This window comes from Pseudophryne corroboree, chromosome 5 (genome assembly GCF_028390025.1).
Source record: "Pseudophryne corroboree isolate aPseCor3 chromosome 5, aPseCor3.hap2, whole genome shotgun sequence".
Lineage (NCBI taxonomy): Eukaryota > Metazoa > Chordata > Amphibia > Anura > Myobatrachidae > Pseudophryne > Pseudophryne corroboree.
In genome coordinates this window covers 86,967,729-86,988,913 of record NC_086448.1, presented here as the reverse complement: position 1 = coordinate 86,988,913, position 21,185 = coordinate 86,967,729, and the positions used below count along the sequence as shown (strand labels likewise).

Below are 21,185 nucleotides of genomic sequence, written 5' to 3'. Positions count from 1 at the left end.
TGACTATCAGGAACTGGACTGCGGGTGCTCCTTCCAGCACTTGCAGGGGGCGTGCAAATGGTGGAAGGCGCATGCTCTTCACGTCCAGTGTTGGGAAGGTCAGGCATCGCAACCGACACAATTGGACTCTCCTTGTGGATTTGGGATTTCGAAGAACGCACAGTTCTTTGCGGTGCTACTGCTTTTGCCAGCTTGAGTCTTTTCATTTTTCTAGCGAGAGGCTGAGTGCCTCCATCCTCACGTGAAGCTGAACCACTAGCCATGAACATAGGCCAGGGCCTCAGCCGTTCCTTGCCACTCCGTGTGGTAAATGGCATATTGGCAAGTTTACGCTTCTCCTCCGACAATTTTATTTTAGGTTTTGGAGTCCTTTTTTTACTGATATTTGGTGTTTTGGATTTGACATGCTCTGTACTATGACATTGGGCATCGGCCTTGGCAGACGACGTTGCTGGCATTTCATCGTCTCGGCCATGACTAGTGGCAGCAGCTTCAGCACGAGGTGGAAGTGGATCTTGATCTTTCCCTAATTTTGGAACCTCAACATTTTTGTTCTCCATATTTTAATAGGCACAACTAAAAGGCACCTCAGGTAAACAATGGAGATGGATGGATACTAGTATACAATTATGGACGGACTGCCGAGTGCCGACACAGAGGTAGCTACAGCCGTGAACTACCGTACTGTACTGTGTCTGCTGCTAATATAGACTGGTTGATAAAGAGATGTAGTAGTATGTATGTATAAAGAAGAAAGAAAAAAAAACCACGGGTAGGTGGTATACAATTATGGACGGACTGCCGAGTGCCGACACAGAGGTAGCTACAGCCGTGGACTACCGTACTGTACTGTGTCTGCTGCTAATATAGACTGGTTGATAAAGAGATGTAGTAGTATGTATAAGTATAAAGAAGAAAGAAAAAAAAACCACGGGTAGGTGGTATACAATTATGGACGGACTGCCGAGTGCCGACACAGAGGTAGCTACAGCCGTGGACTACCGTACTGTACTGTGTCTGCTGCTAATATAGACTGGTTGATAAAGAGATGTAGTAGTATGTATAAGTATAAAGAAGAAAGAAAAAAAAACCACGGGTAGGTGGTATACAATTATGGATGGACTGCCGAGTGCCGACACAGAGGTAGCTACAGCCGTGAACTACCGTACTGTACTGTGTCTGCTGCTAATATAGACTGGTTGATAAAGAGATGTAGTAGTATGTATGTATAAAGAAGAAAGAAAAAAAAACCTCGGGTAGGTGGTATACAATTATGGACGGACTGCCGAGTGCCGACACAGAGGTAGCTACAGCCGTGAACTACCGTACTGTACTGTGTCTGCTGCTAATATAGACTGGTTGATAAAGAGATGTAGTAGTATGTATGTATAAAGAAGAAAGAAAAAAAAACCTCGGGTAGGTGGTATACAATTATGGACGGACTGCCGAGTGCCGACACAGAGGTAGCTACAGCCGTGAACTACCGTACTGTACTGTGTCTGCTGCTAATATAGACTGGTTGATAAAGAGATGTAGTAGTATGTAAGTATAAAGAAGAAAGAAAAAAAAACCTCGGGTAGGTGGTATACAATTATGGACGGACTGCCGAGTGCCGACACAGAGGTAGCTACAGCCGTGAACTACCGTACTGTACTGTGTCTGCTGCTAATATAGACTGGTTGATAAAGAGATGTAGTAGTATGTATGTATAAAGAAGAAAGAAAAAAAAACCTCGGGTAGGTGGTATACAATTATGGACGGACTGCTGAGTGCCGACACAGAGGTAGCTACAGCCGTGAACTACCGTACTGTACTGTGTCTGCTGCTAATATAGACTGGTTGATAAAGAGATGTAGTAGTATGTATGTATAAAGAAGAAAGAAAAAAAAACCACGGGTAGGTGGTATACAATTATGGACGGACTGCCGAGTGCCGACACAGAGGTAGCTACAGCCGTGGACTACCATACTGTACTGTGTCTGCTGCTAATATAGACTGGTTGATAAAGAGATGTAGTAGTATGTATGTATAAAGAAGAAAGAAAAAAAAACCACGGGTAGGTGGTATACAATTATGGATGGACTGCTGAGTGCCGACACAGAGGTAGCTACAGCCGTGAACTACCGTACTGTGTCTGCTGCGACTGGATGATAAATAATGATATAAAAAATATATATATATCACTACTGCAGCCGGACAGGTATATATTATATAATGACGGACCTGCTGGACACTGTCTGTCAGCAGAATGAGTTTTTTATAGAATAAAAAAAAAAACACCACACAAGTGAAGTCACACGACGAGTGTTTAACTTTTTCAGGCAATCACAATATAGTATACTACTAACTATACTGGTGGTCAGTGTGGTCAGGTCACTGGTCAGTCACACTGGCAGTGGCACTCCTGCAGCAAAAGTGTGCACTGTTTAATTTTAATATAATATGTACTCCTGGCTCCTGCTATAACCTATAACTGGCACTGCAGTGCTCCCCAGTCTCCCCCACAATTATAAGCTGTGTGAGCTGAGCACAGTCAGATATATATACATAGATGATGCAGCACACTGGGCTGAGCAGTGCACACAGATATGGTATGTGACTGAGTCACTGTGTGTATCGTTTTTTTCAGGCAGAGAACGGATATATTAAATAAAACTGCACTGTCTGGTGGTCACTGTGGTCAGTCACTAGTAAACTCTGCACTCTCTACACTTCTACAGTACTCCTAAGCTCCAGTAAATCAGGTCAATCTCTCTCTCTCTCTCTCTTCTAATCTAAATGGAGAGGACGCCAGCCACGTCCTCTCCCTATCAATCTCAATGCACGTGTGAAAATGGCGGCGACGCGCGGCTCCTTATATAGAATCCGAGTCTCGCGAGAATCCGACAGCGTCATGATGACGTTCGGGCGCGCTCGGGTTAACCGAGCAAGGCGGGAGGATCCGAGTCTGCTCGGACCCGTGAAAAAAACCATGAAGTTCGGGCGGGTTCGGATTCAGAGAAACCGAACCCGCTCATCTCTAGAAAACACTGTATGCATTGTATGATTTTCTAAACAATTCCCAGACATCAAGCTTCATGTGTGTGTGTGTCTTTTAACTCTTCCTCTTTTGTCCACAGACTTATCTGTGTGTATAATTGTTATTTACTGTATGTGAGTGTATACTATTCACATTATCTTGTGTTTCAGGAATTCTATAAGGAACGCACACATGCAAGGCTTCACCTATGGGCTGTCCCAGGCAATCATGTTTTTTGCATATGCTGGAAATTTCCGGTTTGGGGCGTATCTAGTGGCAGAAGGTCACATGACTTTTGATAACGTGTTTCTGTAAGTATTGTTGCCTTTTCTTGAAGGAGGCACTGAGTAACAGTGCCTCATTCAATGCTCGTTTATATGTATGGGGAGTTATTACATTGTGGGGTTAATGCACAACAAAAAAATGTATGTATTGGCCTAATTCAAAGGTGGACGCAAGTAAAACTTCAGGCACCTGAGATGCACCCCAATGGGGTGGCACTAGTCAGCACACGTTTTAGGAGCGTGATTTGTGCGCACAACAGCAGATCACAGCTGCAGCCGGTGGGTGGATAGCATATTTTTGCAGTAATGTTCGCAACAAAAGTTGTAGCTGCTACTCCGTAGCATCCACCTCTGAATCACCCCCTTCCCTATATCTGTCCTTATGTATGAATGTATGTATTGTTCATTAACAAAGCGGATCACTGGAGTCAATGCGTTGTCTATAATGTAAAGCTTACAATGCATTTAGCAATAATTTGAATTCGGTATAAGTGGCACAGCGATACGTGTGTAGTATAATGTACGGCTCCTCTATAGAAATGAGACTGCTTTGTGGCCAGTAAACTTACTGAATCAACATCACCATTGATTTTGACAAGTTGTTTTATTTCAGGGTGTTTGTGGCCATTGTATATGGGGCAATGTTTTTGGGTCAGACCAGTTCCTTTGCTCCAGACTACGCTAAGGCTAAATTGTCAGCGGCTCATATATTCCACCTGCTGGAGAAGAAGCCCCTTATAGACAGTTACAGCACCGATGGGAATAAACCTGTAAGTAACGCGGAAAGGACATTTTACTAAGTACAGACAACAGAATCTTATTTCTATTAATTACTATGGGCCTGATGTGATATGAACGGAGGAGCTATCCCTGCTGCTAACATGGAAGCAGTATGGTAATTAACTTTTCGTGTTATGTGTTTTGGTTTTGGTTCTAATTCCATTTTTGAGTTTTGGTTTTGGCTTGGTTTTGCCAAAACCACCCTTTCGTGTTTTGGTTTTGGATCTGGATTATTATTTTTTTAAAAATAGCTAAAATCACAGAATGTGGGGGTAATTTTGCTCCTACAGTATTATTCAACTCAATAACAATAATTTCCACTCATTTCCAGTCTATTCTGAACACCGCACACCTCACAATATTGTTTTTAGGCCTAAAAGTTGTACCAAGGTGGCTGTGTGACTAAGCTAAGCGACACAAGTGTGCGGCACAAATACCTGACCCATCTAGGAGTGGCACTGCAGTTGCAGACAGATGGCACTATTCAAAAACTAGTCCCCAAACAGCACATGATGCAAAGAAGAAAAAGAGGTGCAATTAGGTAGCTGGATGGCCAAGCTAAGTGACACAAGTGTGCGGCACAAACACCTGGCCCATCTAGGAGTGGAACTGTAGTTATAGACAGGATGGCAAATTTAAAAAATAGGCCCCAAACAGCACATGATGCAAAGAAGAAAAAGAGGTGCAATGAGGTAGCTGTATGACTAAGCTAAGCGACACAAGTGTGCGGCACACACACCTGGCCCATCTAGGAGTGGCACTGCAGTGGCAGACAGGATGGCAGATTTAAAAAAATAGGCCCCAAACAGCATATGATGCAAAGAAGAAAAAGAGGTGCAAGATGGAATTGTCCTTGGGCCCTCCCACCCACCCTTATGTTGTATAAACAGGACATGCACACTTTAACAAACCAATCATTTTAGCAACAGGGTCTGCCACACGACTGTGGCTGAAATGACTGGTTTGTTTGGGCCCCCACCAAAAAAGAAGCAATCAATCTCTCCTTGAACAAACTGGCTCTACAGAGGCAAGATGTCCACCTCATCATCATCCTCCAATTCCTCACCCCTTTCACCGTGTACATCCTCCTCACTGAGCATTCATTCATCCCCACTGGAATCCACCATCACAGGTCCCTGTGAACTTTCTGGAGGCAATTGCTGGTAAAGGTCTTCCCGGAGGACTTTATAATTAATTTTGATGAACATCATCTTCTCCACATTTAGTGGAAGTAACCTCCTACACCGATCGCTGACAAGGTTACCGGCTGCACTAAACACTCTTTCGGAGTACACACTGGAGGGGGGGCAACTTAGGTAAAATAAAGCCAGTTTGCGCAAGGGCCTCCAAATTGCCTCTTTTTTTCTGCCAGTATACGTACGGACTGTCTGACATGCCTACTTGGATACTGTCACTCATATAATCCTCCACCATTTTTTCAATGGTGACAGAATCATATGCAGTGACAGTAGATATATCAGTAATCGTTGGCAGGTCCTTCAGTCCGGACCAGATGTCAGCTTTCGCTTCTGACTGCCCTGCATCACCGCCAGCGGGTGGGCTAGGAAATCTTATCCTTTTCCTTGCAGCCCCTGCGGCGGGAGAAATTGAAGCTGTTGATGGGTCACGTTCGGCTTGAGTTGACAATTCACTAACCAGCAGGTATTTGCACCTCTGCACACTTGTGTCTGCAGGAAAGAGATACAACGTAGGCTTTAAACCTAGGATCGAGCACGGTGGGCAAAATGTAGTGCTCTGATTTCAACAGATTGACCCCCCTGAATCCTGGCAAAGTGAATGAAGGGCTCCATCCACAAGTCCCACATACTTTGCGGAAGCGCTCCGTCTTAGCTCCTCCTTCAATTTATCCAGCTGCTTCTGCAAAAGCCTGATGAGGGGAATAACCTGACTCAAGCTGGCAGTGTCTGAACTGACTTCACGCGTGGCAAGTTCGAAGGGTTGGAGAACCTTGCACACTATGGAAATCATTCTCCACTGCGCTTGAGTCAGGTGCATTACCCCTCCTTTGCCTATATCGAAGGTGGATGTATAGGCTTGAATGGCCTTTTGCTGCTCCTCCATCCTCTGAAGCATATAGAGTGTTGAATTCCACCTCATTACCACCTCTTGCTTCAGTTGATGGCGTGGCAGGTTCAGGAGTGTTTGCTGGCGCTCCAGTCTTCGGCACGCAGTGGCAGAATGCCGAAAGTGGCCCGCAATTTTTGGGGCCACTGACAGCATCTCCTGCACACCCCTGTCATTTAAAAAAAAATTCTGCACCACCAAATTAATTGTATGTGCAAAACATGGGACATGCTGGAATTTGCCCAGATGTAATGCACGCACAATATTGGTGGCGTTGTCCGATATCGCAAATCCCCAGGAGAGTCCAATTGGAGTAAGCCATTCTGCAATGATGTTTCTCAGCTTCCATAAGAAGTTGTCAGCTGTGTGCCTCTTATGGAAAGCGGTGATACATGCTGTAGCGTAGCCTGCCTAGGAATGAGTTGGTGTTTGCAAGATGCTGCTACTGGTGCCGCTGCGGGAGGCCATACATCTACCCAGTGTTAGTCATGTAGTCCTTAGTCTGCTCTGTTCCACTTGTCCACATGTCCGTGGTTAAGTGGACACTGGATACAACCGCATTTTGTAGGACACTGGTGACTCTTTTTCTGACGTCTGTTTACATTCTCGATATCGCCTGCCTAGAGAAGTGGAACCTAGATGGGATTTGATACTAGGGACACACTATCTCCATCAAATCTTTAAGTGACACTGAACTAATGGTGGATACCGGACGCCCCTCTAACACCAACATAGCTGTCAAGGACTCAGTTATCCACTTTGCAAAAGGATGACTGCTGTCATATTTAATCTTCCTCACAAAGGACTGTTGGACAGTCAATTGCTTACTAGAAGTAATACAAGTGGTCTTCCGACTTTCCCTCTGGGATTACGATCGACTCCCAGCAGCAACAACAGCAGCGGCAGCAACAGCAGGCGTAACACTCAAGGATCCTACGGTTAGGAGAGGACTCCTCAGTCTTGACAGTGACATGGCCTGCAGGACTACGGACGTTCCTGACTGAGGAGGAAGTTGACGTTGAGGGAGTTGGTGGTGTGGATTGCAGGAGCTTGGGTACAGGAGGAAGAAGGGATTTAGGTGTCAGTGAACTGCTTACGCCAGGCCTGGCCAACCTGTGGCTCTCCAGCTGTTGTAAAACTACAAGTCCCATCATGCCTTTCCACAGTTTTGCTATTAGGGAATGCTAAAACTGTGGCAGGACATGATGGGATTTGTAGTTTCACAACATCTGGAGAGCCACAGGTTGGCAAGGCCTGGCTTACGCTCTTACCCAAAGTTTCTGAACTTGACAGTCACTTCTGATGAATGCGCAGCAGGTGACGTATAAGGGAGGATGTTCCTAGGTGGTTAACATCCTTACCCCTACTTATTACAGATTGACAGAGGCAACAGATGGCTTGACACCTGTTGTCCGGATTTGTGGAGAAATAATTCCACACCGAAGAGGTGGCTTTTTTGGTAGTTTGCCCAGGCATCACAATGGGCTACTTTATCCCAAGGACAACAGGTGTCTCCCTGGTGCCTGACTTAAACAAACCACATCACCATCAGAATCCTCATCGTGAACTTTCTCCTCAGCGCCAGCAACACCTATATCCTCATCCTGGTGTACTTCAACAGTGACATCTTCAATTTGAATATCAGGAACTGGACTGTGGGTGCTCCTTCCAACACTTGCAGGGGGCGTGCAAATGGTGGAAGGAGCCACCTCTTCCCGTCCAGTGTTGAGAAGGTCAGGCATCGCAACCGCTGACACACTTGGACTCTCCTTGGGGATTTGTGATACCATCTCAAAGCACACAGTTCTTTCCTGTGCTCTTTCCAGCTTAACTCTTTTAAATTTTTCTAGCGGGAGGATGAGGGCTTCCATCGTCATGTGAAGCAGAACCACTAGCCATGAACATAGGCCAGGGCCTCGGCCGTTCCTTGCCACTCCGTGTCGTAAATGGCATATTGGCAAGTTTACGTTTCTCCTCAGACGATTTAAATTTCTTTTTTTTTTGGTTCTTTTTACTGAACTTTGGCTTTTTGGATTTTACACGCACTCTACTATCACATTGGGCATCGGCCTTGGCAAACGACGTTGATGGCATTTCATCATCTATGTCATGGCTAGTGGCAGCAGCTTCAGCACTAAGAGGAAGTGGTTCTTCTTGATCTTTCCCTATTTCCTCCTCAAAATTTTTGTTCTCCATTATTTTTGGGGAGTTATATGAGATAATATGCATCACAGGAATGACTGGAATTACTAATGACACAGGACACTACCACTGGTCTGATGCAGCACAACACGTTGTTGTTGTTGTTATAATGAATATACTGCAGCAGTGGACATATAGCAGCAGCGTGTATCGTCACTGGAATTACTGATGACACAGGACACTACCACTGGTCTGATGCAGTACAACACGTTGTTGTTGTTGTTGTTATATTTATTATACTGCAGCAGTGGACATATAGCAGCAGCGTATATCGTCACTGGAATTACTGATGACACAGGACACTACCACTGGTCTGCACAACACAGCCCACTTTATACAGCTACACTGGATATATGGCTGCAGAGGACACCAACACTGTGAATGGCTGGACTGATGCAGCACAATACACTGAGTGACTACACTGGAATGGACAACACTTGCCACCCCACTTTCCCGCCCCAACACACAGACACTGAACACTGAGGACATGCCGCTGTCGGATTCTCGCAGGATTTGGATTCCATATAAGGAGCCGCACGTCGCGGCCATTTTCACTCCAGTCTCGGAGAGGGTATTGAGAGGACGTGTCCTCAGTGTTTAGTGTCTGTGTGGGGGCAAGAAAGTGGGGTGGTGAGTCTTGTGCTGTGTTGTGCTGTCCAGTCCAGTGTAGTCAGTGTATTGTGCTGCATCAGTCCAGCCAGTGACAGTGTTGGTGTTCTCTGCTGCAATATGTCCCCAGGGCTGCTGGCTTGCATTTTTGGTGTGTTGTCCTGCATTAGACCAGGGAAAGTCTCTTGTGCATCAGTCCAGTGACCAGTCACAGTGGTGATGTCCTCTGCTGCCATATATCCAGTGTAGCTGTTTAAGTCCCTTTCAGTGGTGCTGTGTTGTCCTGCATTAGACCAGGGGAAGTCTCTTGTGCATCAGTCCAGTGACCAGTCACAGTGGTGGTGTCCTCTGCTGCTATATATCCACTTTCGCTGTATAAGTCCCTTACAGTGTTGTTGTGTTATGCTGCATCAGACCAGTGGTAGTGTCCTGTCAATCAGTCATTCCAGTGACGAGGCAGTCACAGTAGTATACGCTGCTGCTATATGGCCACTGCTACAGTATTATAATAATAACAACAACAACCACAAGTCCCTTACAGTGTTGTTGTCTTGTGCTGCATCAGACCAGTGGTAGTATCCTGTCCATCAGTCATTCCAGTGACCAGGCAGTCATAGTGGTATACGCTGCTGCTATATGTCCACTGCTACAGTATTATAATAACAATAATAATAACAACAACAACCACAAGTCCCTTACAGTGTTGTTGTATTGTGCTGCATCAGACCAGTGGTAGTGTCCTGGCCATCAGCCATCAGTCATTCCTGTTCCACATATTTTGTTATATATCTCCAGAAACATAATGGAGAATAAAAATTTGGAGGATAAAATAGGGAAAGATCAAGAACCACTTCCCTCTAGTGCTGAAGCTGCTGCCACTAGCCATGACATAGACAGTGAAATGCCATCAACGCCGTCTGCCAACGCCGATGCCCAATGTGATAGTAGAGGGCATGTAAAATCCAAAAAGCCAAAGTTCAGTAAAAAGAACCAAAAAAAGAAATTTTAATCATCTCAGGAGAAACGTAAACTTGCCAATATGCCATTTACGGCACGGAGTGGCAAGGAACGGCCGAGGCCCTGGCCTATGTTCATGGCTAGTGGTTCAGCTTCACATGACGATTGAAGCCCTTATCCTCCCGCTAGAAAAATTTAAAGAGTTAAGCTAGAAAGAGCACAGAAAAAACTGTGCGTTCTGAGATGGTATCACAAATCCCCAAGGAGAGTCCAAGTGTGTCGGCGGTTGCGATGCCTGACCTTCCCAACACTGGACGGGAAGAGGTGGCTCCTTCCACCATTTGCACGCCCCCTGCAAGTGCTGGAAGGAGAACCCACAGTCCAGTTCCTGATATTTAAATTGAAGATGTCACTGTTGAAGTACACCAGGATGAGGATATGGGTGTTGCTGGCGCTGAGAAGGAAGTTGACGATGAGGATTCTGATGGTGATGTCATTTGTTTAAGTCAGACACCGGGGGAGACACCAGTTGTCCATGGGATGAAGAAGCCCATTTTGATGCCTGGGCAAACTACCAAAAAAGCCACCTCTTCGGTGTGGAATTATTTCTCCACAAATCCGGACAACAGGTGTCAAGCCATCTGTTGCCTCTGTCAATCTGTAATAAGTAGGGGTAAGGATGTTAACCACCTAAAAAACATCCTCCCTTATACGTCACCTGCAGTGCATTAATCATAAGTCACTGTTAAGTTGTGAAACTTTGGGTAAGAGTGTAAGCAGTCCACTGACACCTAAATCCCTTCTTCCTCCTGTACCCAAGCTCCTGCAAGCCACACCACCAACTCCCTCAACGTCAACTTCCTCCTCAGTCAGGAACATCAGTAGTCCTGCAGGCCATGTCACTGTCAAGACTGGGGAGTCCTCTCCTAACTGGGATTCCTCCGGAGGATCCTTGAGTGGTACGCCTGCTGTTGCTCCCGCCGCTGCTGTTGTTGCTGCTTGGAGTCAATCGTCATCTCAGAGGGGAAGTCTGAAGACCACTTGTACTACTTCTAGTAAGCAATTGACTGTACAACAGTCCTTTGTGAGGAAGATGAAATATGACAGCAGTCATCCTTTTGCAAAGTGGATAACTGAGGCCTTGACAGCTATGTTGGTGTTAGACATGCGTCCGGTATCCTCCATTAGTTCAGTGGGACTTGTTTGATGTACTGTGTACCCGGTATCAAATCCCATCTAGTTTCCACTTCTCTAGGCAGGCGATACCGAGAATGTACACAGACATCAGAAAAAGAGTCACCAGTGTCCTACAAAATGCGGTTGTATCCAGTGTCCACTTAACCACAGACATGTGGACAAGTGGAACAGGGCAGACTAAGGACTATATGACTGTGACACCCACTGGGTAGATGTATGGCCTCCCGCAGCAACAACAACAGAAGCGGCACCAGTAGCAGCATCTCGCAAACACCAACTCGTTCCTAGGCAGGCTACGCTATGAATCACCGCTTTCCATAGGAGGCACACAGCTGACAACCTCTTACGGAAATTGAGGAACATCATTACAGAATGGCTTACCCCAATTGGACTCTCCTGGGGATTTGCGATATCGGACAACGCCACCAATATTGTGCGTGCATTACATCTGGGCAAATTCCAGCATGTGCCATGTTTTGCACGTACAATTAATTCGGTGGTGCAGAATTTTTTGAAAAATGACAGGGTTGTGCAGGAGATGCTGTTGGTGGCCCGAAAAATTGCAGGCCACTTTCGGCTTTCTGCCACTGCGTGCCAAAGACTGGAGCACCAGCAAACACTCCTGAACCTGTCCTGCCATCAACTGAAGCATGAAGTTGTAACGAGGTGGAATTCAACACTCTATGGGGATAATTCCAAGTTGATCGCAGAAGGAATTTGGTTAGCAGTTGGGCAAAACCATGTGCACTGCAGGGGAGGCAGATATAACATGTGCAGAGAGAGTTAGATTTGGGTGGGGTGTGTTTAATCTGCAATCTAAATTACAGTGTAAAAATAAAGCAGCCAGTATTTACCCCGCACGGAAACAAAATAACCCACCCAAATCTAATTCTCTCTGCAAATGTTATATCTCCCCCCCCCCCCCCCCCGCAGTGCACATGGTTTTGCTCAACTGCTAAAAAAATATCCTGCTGCGATCAACTTGGAATTACCCCCTATATGCTTCAGAGGATGGAGGAGCACCAAATGGCCATTCAAGCCTATACATCCACCTTCGATATAGGCAAAGGAGGGGTAATGCACCTGACTCAAGCGCAGTGGAGAATGATTTCCGTCTTGTGCAAGGTTCTCCAACCCTTCGAACTTGCCACACGTGAAGTCAGTTCAGACACTGCCAGCTTAAGTCAGGTCATTCCCCTCATCAGGCTTTTGCAGAAGCAGCTGAAGAAATTGAAGGAGGAGCTAAGACGGAGCAATTCCGCAAAGTATGTGGGACTTGTGGATGGAGCCCTTCATTCCCTTTGCCAGGATTCAAGGGTGGTCAATCTGTTGAAATCAGAGCACTACATTTTGCCCACCGTGCTCGATCCTAGGTTTAAAGCCTATGTTGTATCTCTCTTTCCAGCAGACACAAGTGTGCAGAGGTGCAAATACCTGCTGGTTAGTAAGTTGTCAACTCAAACGGAACGTGACCCGTCAACAGCTCATCCTTCAATTTCTCCCGCCACTGGGGCTGCAAGGAAAAGGATAAGGTTTCCTAGCCCACCCGCTGGCGGTGATGCAGGGCAGTCAGGAGCAAAAGCTGACATCTGGTCCGGACTGAAGGACCTGCTAACGATTACGGACATGTTTACTGTCACTGCATATGATTCTGTCACCATTGAAAGAATGGTGGAGGATTATATGAGTGACAGCATCCTAGTAGGCATGTCAGACAGTCCGTATGTATACTGGCAGGAAAAAAGAGGCAATTTGGATGCCCTTGCACAAACTGGCTTTATTTTACCTAAGTTGCCCCCCCTCCAGTGTGTACTCTGAAAGAGTGTTTAGTGCAGCCGGTAACCTTGTCAGCGATCGACGTAGGAGGTGGAGAAGATGAAGATGATGTTCATCAAAATGAATTATAAATACCTTTGCCAGCAATTGCCTCCAGAACGTACATAGGGACGTCTCTCCTCCAAACTATACAGGCTAAAAGATATTAACATGTATAGTTTGGAGGAGAGAAGGTAAAGGGGGGACATGATAGAAACTTTCAAATATATCAAGGGTTTTAACAAAGTTCAGGAGGAAACATTCTTCAAAGCAAGAGAAGTATTAGAACTCGAGGACATACACTGAGACTGGAGGGGGGGAGGTTCAGGGGAAATATAAGGAAAAATTACTTCACCGAAAGGGTAGTGGATAAGTGAAATAGCCTCCCATCAGAGGTGGTAGAGGCTAAGACTGTAGAGCAATTTAAACATGCTTGGGATAGGCATATGAATAGCCATACAAAGAATTAAGGTTCAAAAAAGGGTTGAGATTGCCTAAAGGATAAAAAAAAATGGGCAGACTAGATGGGCCAAGGGGATCCGGATTGAAAGTCGACAGTAACTAGGTCGACAATGTCTAGGTCGACCACTATTGGTCGATAGTAACTAGGTCGGCAGGGTCAAAAGGTCGACAGGGTCAAAAGGTCAACATGTTCTAGGTCGACAGGTCAAAAGGTCGAGCCATGCGAGGGGACGCCGTGCACTAATTGGGGTTCACGTCACTCTACGAAGAAAACGACACCAAAATAACATTAAAAACTCATGTCGACCTTTTGACCCTGTCGACCTTTTGACCCTGTCGACCTTTTGACCCTGTCGACCTAGTTACTGTCGACTTTCAATACCACACCCGGGCCAAGTGGTTCTTATCTGCCGTCAAATTCTATGTTTCTATGTAACCTAGTAAGCCTCTCGTCGTAATCCAGTCCCTCTAGCCCTTTAATCAATTTAGTAGCTCGCCTTTGAACGCTTTTGAGTTCACCGATATCTTTTTTTATACAGTGGTGCCCAAAACTGAACACAATATTCCAGGTGCGGACGTACCAATGATTTGTACAGCGGCAGAATGACATCCTCGTCCCTTGTATCAATTCCCCGTTTTATGCATGCTAACACCTTACTTGCCTTCTTTCCTGCGCTTTGACATTGTATGCGGTTATTAAGCTTATTATCAATGAGTACCCCCAAATATTTTTCCAAAACTGTTACCCCTAGACTTTCCCGTTTAATATGTAGAATGCAAGTTTGTTTTTAGTCCCGAAATGCATAACCTTGCATTTTTCTATATTGAACCTCATTCTGCATTTAGGCGCCCACATTTCATGTTTAGATAAATCATTCTGCAGAGACTTCACATCTATTTCTGTAGATTAGTATCATCTGCAAAGATTGACACTGTGCTTTCCAGGCCTATTTCTAGGTCATTGCTAAATATGTTGAACAGTAGTGGCCCGAGTACAGACCCCTGTGGTATTCCGCTGACTACTGGTGTCCAGCTTGAAGACTTCCCGTTGACCACTACTCGCTGTACTCTGTTGTCCAGCCAGTTACTTATCCATGTACAAACAGTTTTTCCTAGTCCAAGCTCCTTTAATTTGATGATCAGTCTCCTGTGAGGCACTGTATCGAAGGCTTTTGCAAAATCTAAGTCAGGGCCAAAACTAGGCTTTTTGTCACCCGGGGCAATTCAGTAATTAGGCAACCCCCCCGAAAAAAAACACAACACAGCAAAGCACACTCTGACTGACTACAATATCCGGATTATCAAAAAAATTAGAAAAAAGGGGATACTATTGGACAATATTCCCCTATGTTCCTCAAATGCCCTATGCATCACATGCCCCTCCAGCATGTTCAACTACATGCTCCTCTGTGTGTCCCCATACACTATATTACAACACTTCATCACTGCACTACATTCCCCTATCCACTGCACTACATCACTATACTACATCCCCTACACGCTGAGATACATAACTACACTACATGTTGCTATGCAATGCACTACATACCCTATATGCTACACTACATCCCATTATAAGCTACACCACATCAGTGCACTACATGTCCCTATATACTGCAATACATTAATACACTACATATCCTATATGGTACATTACATCACTACACTACATACCCCCTATAAGCTACACCAAATCCCCCCATCTGGGAGGCAAAGTGGAGGTTGATACTGCTAACTGGGAGCACAGTGCGCTTCTATAGCTTGCATGGTGCACCGCACGCTAGTCGCAGCACTGCATGGCAAAGAAGAGAGTTTAAGACAGTAGCCAGAGGAGAGATTTCAGGTATTGGAGCTCACCTGCACAGTGTCAGAGCCAGCTTCGGGAGCTGTCTGCTGTCTCACTGGAGCAGCACAGCACTGCCGGGGGGGGAAACCCCAAAAACCCTGCTCCTCTGTAACTCCTTGGCGCCCCCTCAAATCCTGCACCCGGGACGCATGCCCCCTTAGCCCCCCCTAGTTACGGCCCTGTCTAAGTAGGCCACGTCCACTGCTTTTCCTTGGTCTCTCACTTCCTCGTAGAAGTTAACTAAATTAGACTGACATGCAGAGGCGGTCGCAGGGCGGGAGGGGGCGGCACAGTGGCATTTGGCCTCAATTTTAGGGGCGCGGTCTGGCCAATGCAGGCGTGGCCAAACTATGCGGGGGGATCGCAGCGGCTGCGTGACGTCACACGCAGCAGCTGTGACCCTGGCAGCGACTAGTAACTCCCGACCAGCTGCAGTAGCTGCGCTGGCCGTGAGTTACTCTTCAAGTACAAAAGAATCGTCACAGGGCAATGCTTTTGTACTTATGCGGTGGGGCCGGGCCAGACATGCAGGGCGGACTAGCCCTGTGCTGTCGTCCCCTCGCATGTCTGTGTCAGTGATCATAGTTGTGCTAAATTTATACAGCTATGATCAGGTCAGAATGACCCCCAATGTCTTTACCAGCAGTTTCATTTAGCTTAGGATATTCTGGGGGGATACAGTCAATTTACCTGCAATCAAAATCCCGACGGTCAAAATCCCTACAGCAATTGACCAACGGTCAAAATCCAGACAAGGTCAAAATCCCGACATGGACAAAATACCGACATTTAAAATACTGTCATGTGAAATGCCGACAGGTCAAAATGCCGACATGTGTTTTTCATGATTTTTTTATTGAAACCGACTTGTTCATACCGTACCATCCCAGTGGACCTGGACGGGGAATATAATAGTGTACCGAGGCACACTTATATGGTGTCCATGTCGACCTATGTCGACATTCACACAAAAAACAGTGAAAAACGCAAGTCGGTATTTTGACCTGTCGGCATTTTGACCTTGTCGGTATTTTAAATGTCAGTATTTTGTCCATGTCGGGATTTTGACCTTGTCGTGATTTTGACCGTCGGTCAATTGCTGTCGGGATTTCAACCGTTGAGATTTTGATTGGATGTATTTCATACCGATCCCTATTCCGGGAAGTAGAAAAACAGAATCAAACTATTATCACTCAGCGAAAATTCATCATTCCGGAGAATATTTCTGTTATTCACATAAATCCCTGCCTGAGTGGAGAATGCAGTCTATTTTCCCTATCACATGACATGTAATAACCAGGCTTGCCGACTTTTAGACTGCTCCCTCCAGGACGGAGCAGCCAGGTCGGCTGAACAGGTAGAGGCTATAAAAAGGTGGGGCTATAAAAAGTGGTGGGGCTCTGAAAAGGATGCGGTCAGCAGGCGTGAAGATGCGATCGCTGCCACATCCCTGACTATGTAATGCCCACATTACCGGCATTACAATGCAGAGGGTAGGAATACAATGACACGATTTGCCGCAAATCGCGTCATCGGCCTCCATAGACCACCCACTTTCACAAGCGCTGTGAGGGGGAATTGCTGTGGACTCCGGGATGCTTGCCTACCTTTCCCGGGGGGACGGGAGCGCCACCCGATTTTTGGTAGCCTCCCGGACGCTCAGGGAGAGTAGGCAAGTATGGTAATAACACTAGTGTAAATTTACTTCCAGAAGCCAAATAACCTACTACTGTGTTTTTGTAGTGTCGGAGGAAGTCTGAGTACCCACAACAAATATACACAAACATAGGGAGAACATGCACACTCCACACAGATAGCTCCTGGTCTGAAACTGAGCTCATGACCTCAGGGCTGTGAGGCAGTACTGCTAACCGCTATGCCAACCGTGCCGTTCATGGTTGGTGTAGAGGTCAGCATTGCTGCCCCACAACCCAGAGGTCAAGAGCCATTATAATCCACAGAAATAGTGCACTTAATGGACAAATAACTATGCAAAAAGTACAATATCTAATCTTTACCAAGTAATAGGCTTTCATCGAAGCATCCCTTGTTTTGATAAATCACGTTTATCTATTTCAGGCAAAATGTGAAGGCAACGTCATGTTCAGAGGAGTTCACTTTCATTACCCGACCAGACCAGAGGCGTCAGTGCTGCAGGGACTGGACATCAGCGTGGGGAAAGGTGAAACCCTGGCACTAGTGGGCAGCAGCGGATGCGGGAAAAGTACTACTGTCCAGCTCCTGGAGAGATTCTACGACCCACATGACGGACAAGTGGTAACTTATGTACTAGTCTTTCCTTCTACAGCTGTATTCACACACCGGACTCTAGTGTGGAGAATACATTCTGTGTCACGGTGCTCAGCTACGCACATTAGATGCAGTACAGTGACATCGCTAATTATCCTGCGCACTCCTATGGAGTCAGAGGGAAGTGGGCGACGGTGGTGTCTGACACGTGCCTTTGCCCAACCGTTCCGGGGGCACTTTGCAGCCATTGCTCAAAATGTAATCTCCAATTTAGTTCAAATGTCATCCTTTTAGTACAGATATACAAGGTTATCTTCATTAAATATTAAAAATAACTTTATTTCTCCTTCATCCACTAGGGGCCACTGGAGCGTAGTTACAATGGGGATATAGTAGGCAGTAATTGGGAGCTGGCACTTTAAAATTCTCAACCTGTGGCTAGCTCCTCCCCTACTATCTCCCCTCCAAGCCAGTCTTAGTTAGTGCCCGATGTGAGCTGGTTCACTTGGGTTTAGCTGAAGAAATTTTTCTTTTTTCTTTATTATTTTATTTTTCTTTCTTACACTCACAGACTGGCAGCTCTGCCACTGCCAGTCTGCACCGTGGGAGCTGCCGGCGGGGTCCCATCGCAGCTGCGTGCGGCTAGGGATGGGCCCCGGCTGAGGGAGACACTGAGCTCTCCTGAGTCGGCGGACACCGCTGCGTGCGGCGCGTGTCGCAGCCACTCCATCCAGCAGAAGATTCCGGCAGCATGGCAGCGGTGAGTATCAAAAATGGCCGGACACCGCTGCGTGCGGCGCGTGTCGGGGCCACTCCATCAGAAGATGAGTACAAAAGGGACCGGACACCGCTGCGTGCGGCGTGTGTTGGAGCCTCGGGGTCGAGTTGGAGTACGCCTAAAGTGTGGTGAGTACAAACATCCCCCCTTTCACTGATGTATGTTTTATCCTGTGTTTAAATCCTGGCGAGACCAGAATTAAACAGTTTCAGTTTTTCAACATATGTATGGTCCCCTATACTCCAGTCATAGAAGGCTGGAGTGCATCAAAGGCGCTTACTAATTTGAACTTGGCGCCATTATATGGGGGGCGGAGCTTCAGCCCGCTCTGTAAGCGGGCTCAGCGCTCTTCACTACCCGGCTGCAGAAGGCAGCCGGGGGATACAGAACAGTGAGAATAGAAGCTGTAGCTCAATGGGATAATGCCAGAGTCTAATGAGCATACTTAGCACAAGGTCCTGGATTCAAATCCAATACTGGACTGGAGATTATTATTTACAAAAGCATGGGGCTCGGTTCATGAAACGCTCCCCGGCCACAGCATACAAGCGGCCGGGGAGATACAGGGCGCTTCCCGCTTACGGTAGAGCAGGTTTGAATTTGGCGCCGAAGCGGAGGGGGCGGAGCTAACTCCCGCTCTGTTCGGCGGGCTAAGCGCGCTCCGTCCCCCGGCCGCTACAGGACACGCCGCTTCACTGTCACACCGCTCCCCGGCCGCTGCAAGCTCCCTTCCCTCTCCGGGCTGTTCAGGGAGGATAAAGGTAGGATGTGGGGGTGAAGGCTATTCCCGCTTTGCTCAGCGGGCTCCCGGCGGCGGATCGCAGCGTTCACTGCCTCTAGGCACAAATCCTGTCTCAGGGGGGTTTTTAAATTTTCTGTGCAGGGAGTTGCTGACATTCCTCCCTGCAGGAGAGTCCTCTGACAGGCATTTCATACAGGAGCCTGCTCTATTACAGGAGCTGGGGCTCATCTCATAATGATTAAAAATCTACTGTGCACAATTTATTTACCCTACATATACTACAGTATTTATCTACCCTAATGGGTTCACATACAGGGTTGGATTCACTGTGGGTGTGTATATATATATATATATAGATGTGTATATATATATGTGTGGAGGTATGTATATAGATATATGCATACAATGCCGTATATAGGGCAGTGCGGATGGTGTGGTGGTTTGGCATTGCTGCCTTGCGGCATGGAGGTCGTGGGTCTGGTTCCTACCAGTGCCCTACTTTTGTGTAGTTTGTACAGAGGTGTCCACATACATCTTTAAGATAAAACAAACCACTTCCGCAATGTTTTCTAATAACAAAATACCTCCTTGCCACATAACAATTTCCCCCATCTTTTCTCACAGTCTGGTCACCATTTTGAAAAGCCAGCGGAACCTCCGAGAAACATCTGGTGCACCTAAATTTAGCGGTACACTACATACAGGGCGGGGTGTTGCCTTCCCTTTATTATTCATTGGCTAGTTACTAATGCTATTTGTAATTTGGGGAATGCGTGTAAGGCATCAGACAAATAGCGCTGCGGCTCAGTACGCTAGTAGCGGGTATCTGTACAGGGGGACCAGGGTTTGAAAATAAAGAAACTTTAAGGGGAGCCCCTATAGCCTAGGGCTAAGACCCCTGTCCCACAGCGCGGCGTTACTGGTTCAGGTCTCCGCTGCTCCAGAAAGTTTATTTGATGTCGGTCACTACACATTATAGTGCAGACTTTACATAGGGCTGTGTTTCTTTAACCCACCTTTTCTCCTCTCACCTGGGATAGTCAAAGAATTCCCTCTTAGGTGTGAAGTATGCGGTGGAGCCATCTGCAGAGCCCTCCACGCACCTGCAGGACACTCCTGTTTGAACAGCTCAGATTATACAGGTAATGTCACTATTAACCAAAGATCTTGTACGTCATTTCACCTCTCCAGGTTTCTAAAGGAACCTTGCTAACCTTCCAGGTTACAATACTGATGATGTCTGTTTTCTGTGGAGTCTGAACCAGTGTCTCAGAATATCCAGTGCATTATACAGCAGTTCGTCTGGTACTGCAGGTAAAGGAGGCGGACACGTCAAGTCCATCAGGGTTCGACGCTAATGACGAAATGACAGCGACTGGCCCAGTCTCGGATGAGCTGGGCAGGCTCCGGTAGGCGGCCGTCAGACACCCGAATACACAATATCAGGTATCAAACAATGTTTGTTTTCCCTACCCTCTTCCCACAGTCGGCAGGAGATGGTATCAGAACCTTTCTAGGATATACCCCTCGATGTACCGCCGGTCCAACAAGCTGCCGTTTTCCTGAGCAACCTTGTTCAGGGACCCATCGAAGACATATACGGCAGCATGGTTCTACCTTGTCCGGAACAGGTAGGTTGTGGAACAATTGTCCTCTAGGTTACAGGATGTTTCACATCAGGATCAATTGATACTTTGGTACAGGTCCGAATCACGATTCTGCTCTATGATCTTTGAAGGTCACCACGTCTGCAGACTCGGACCCTGCATTTTCGCTTGGGCTGTCTTAAACCGTCGACCTCTGGGGCTGCGACAGTGACAGGTGAACATGTAATCCTACGGGGCAGATGGTTCAGGGGAAGGAACTTTCTGCAGGATTTCTTGAACCATTGGAGGTAAGTCCACTTTGCTTTCTCCTAATACTGCCCCAGCTCCAAGACAGACCTTTCCTTTAGATTTTTCCGTGCCCCTTCAGAAACTTTCGACTCCACACGGGCGATATTTCAGTCGCCAGGGGATCTCAAAAAAAAAAAAAAAAAAAAAGCTGAAGCAGAGGTTCAGCATCATCCTTATAAACCCACTACAGGTCAGACTTTCCTACCACCTGGAGGGTCCCAGGGTAGGCGCAGGTCGGTGGTCCTATGGGAAGAACTGAGAAGG

The 21,185-nt window shown here is 46.7% G+C and overlaps 1 protein-coding gene across 1 annotated transcript in view; it reads left to right on the top strand.

Annotated features, from left to right (window-relative positions):
• The window catches only part of LOC134929556 (ATP-dependent translocase ABCB1-like), a 270,024-nt gene that overhangs the window by 230,083 nt on the left and 18,756 nt on the right, over positions 1-21,185 (top strand). Inside the window, exons 20-22 of the mRNA XM_063925150.1 lie at positions 3,190-3,330; positions 3,917-4,073; positions 17,336-17,533. Coding sequence (XP_063781220.1) covers positions 3,190-3,330; positions 3,917-4,073; positions 17,336-17,533 — 496 coding nt within the window. The remainder of the gene's footprint in view (positions 1-3,189; positions 3,331-3,916; positions 4,074-17,335; positions 17,534-21,185) is intronic.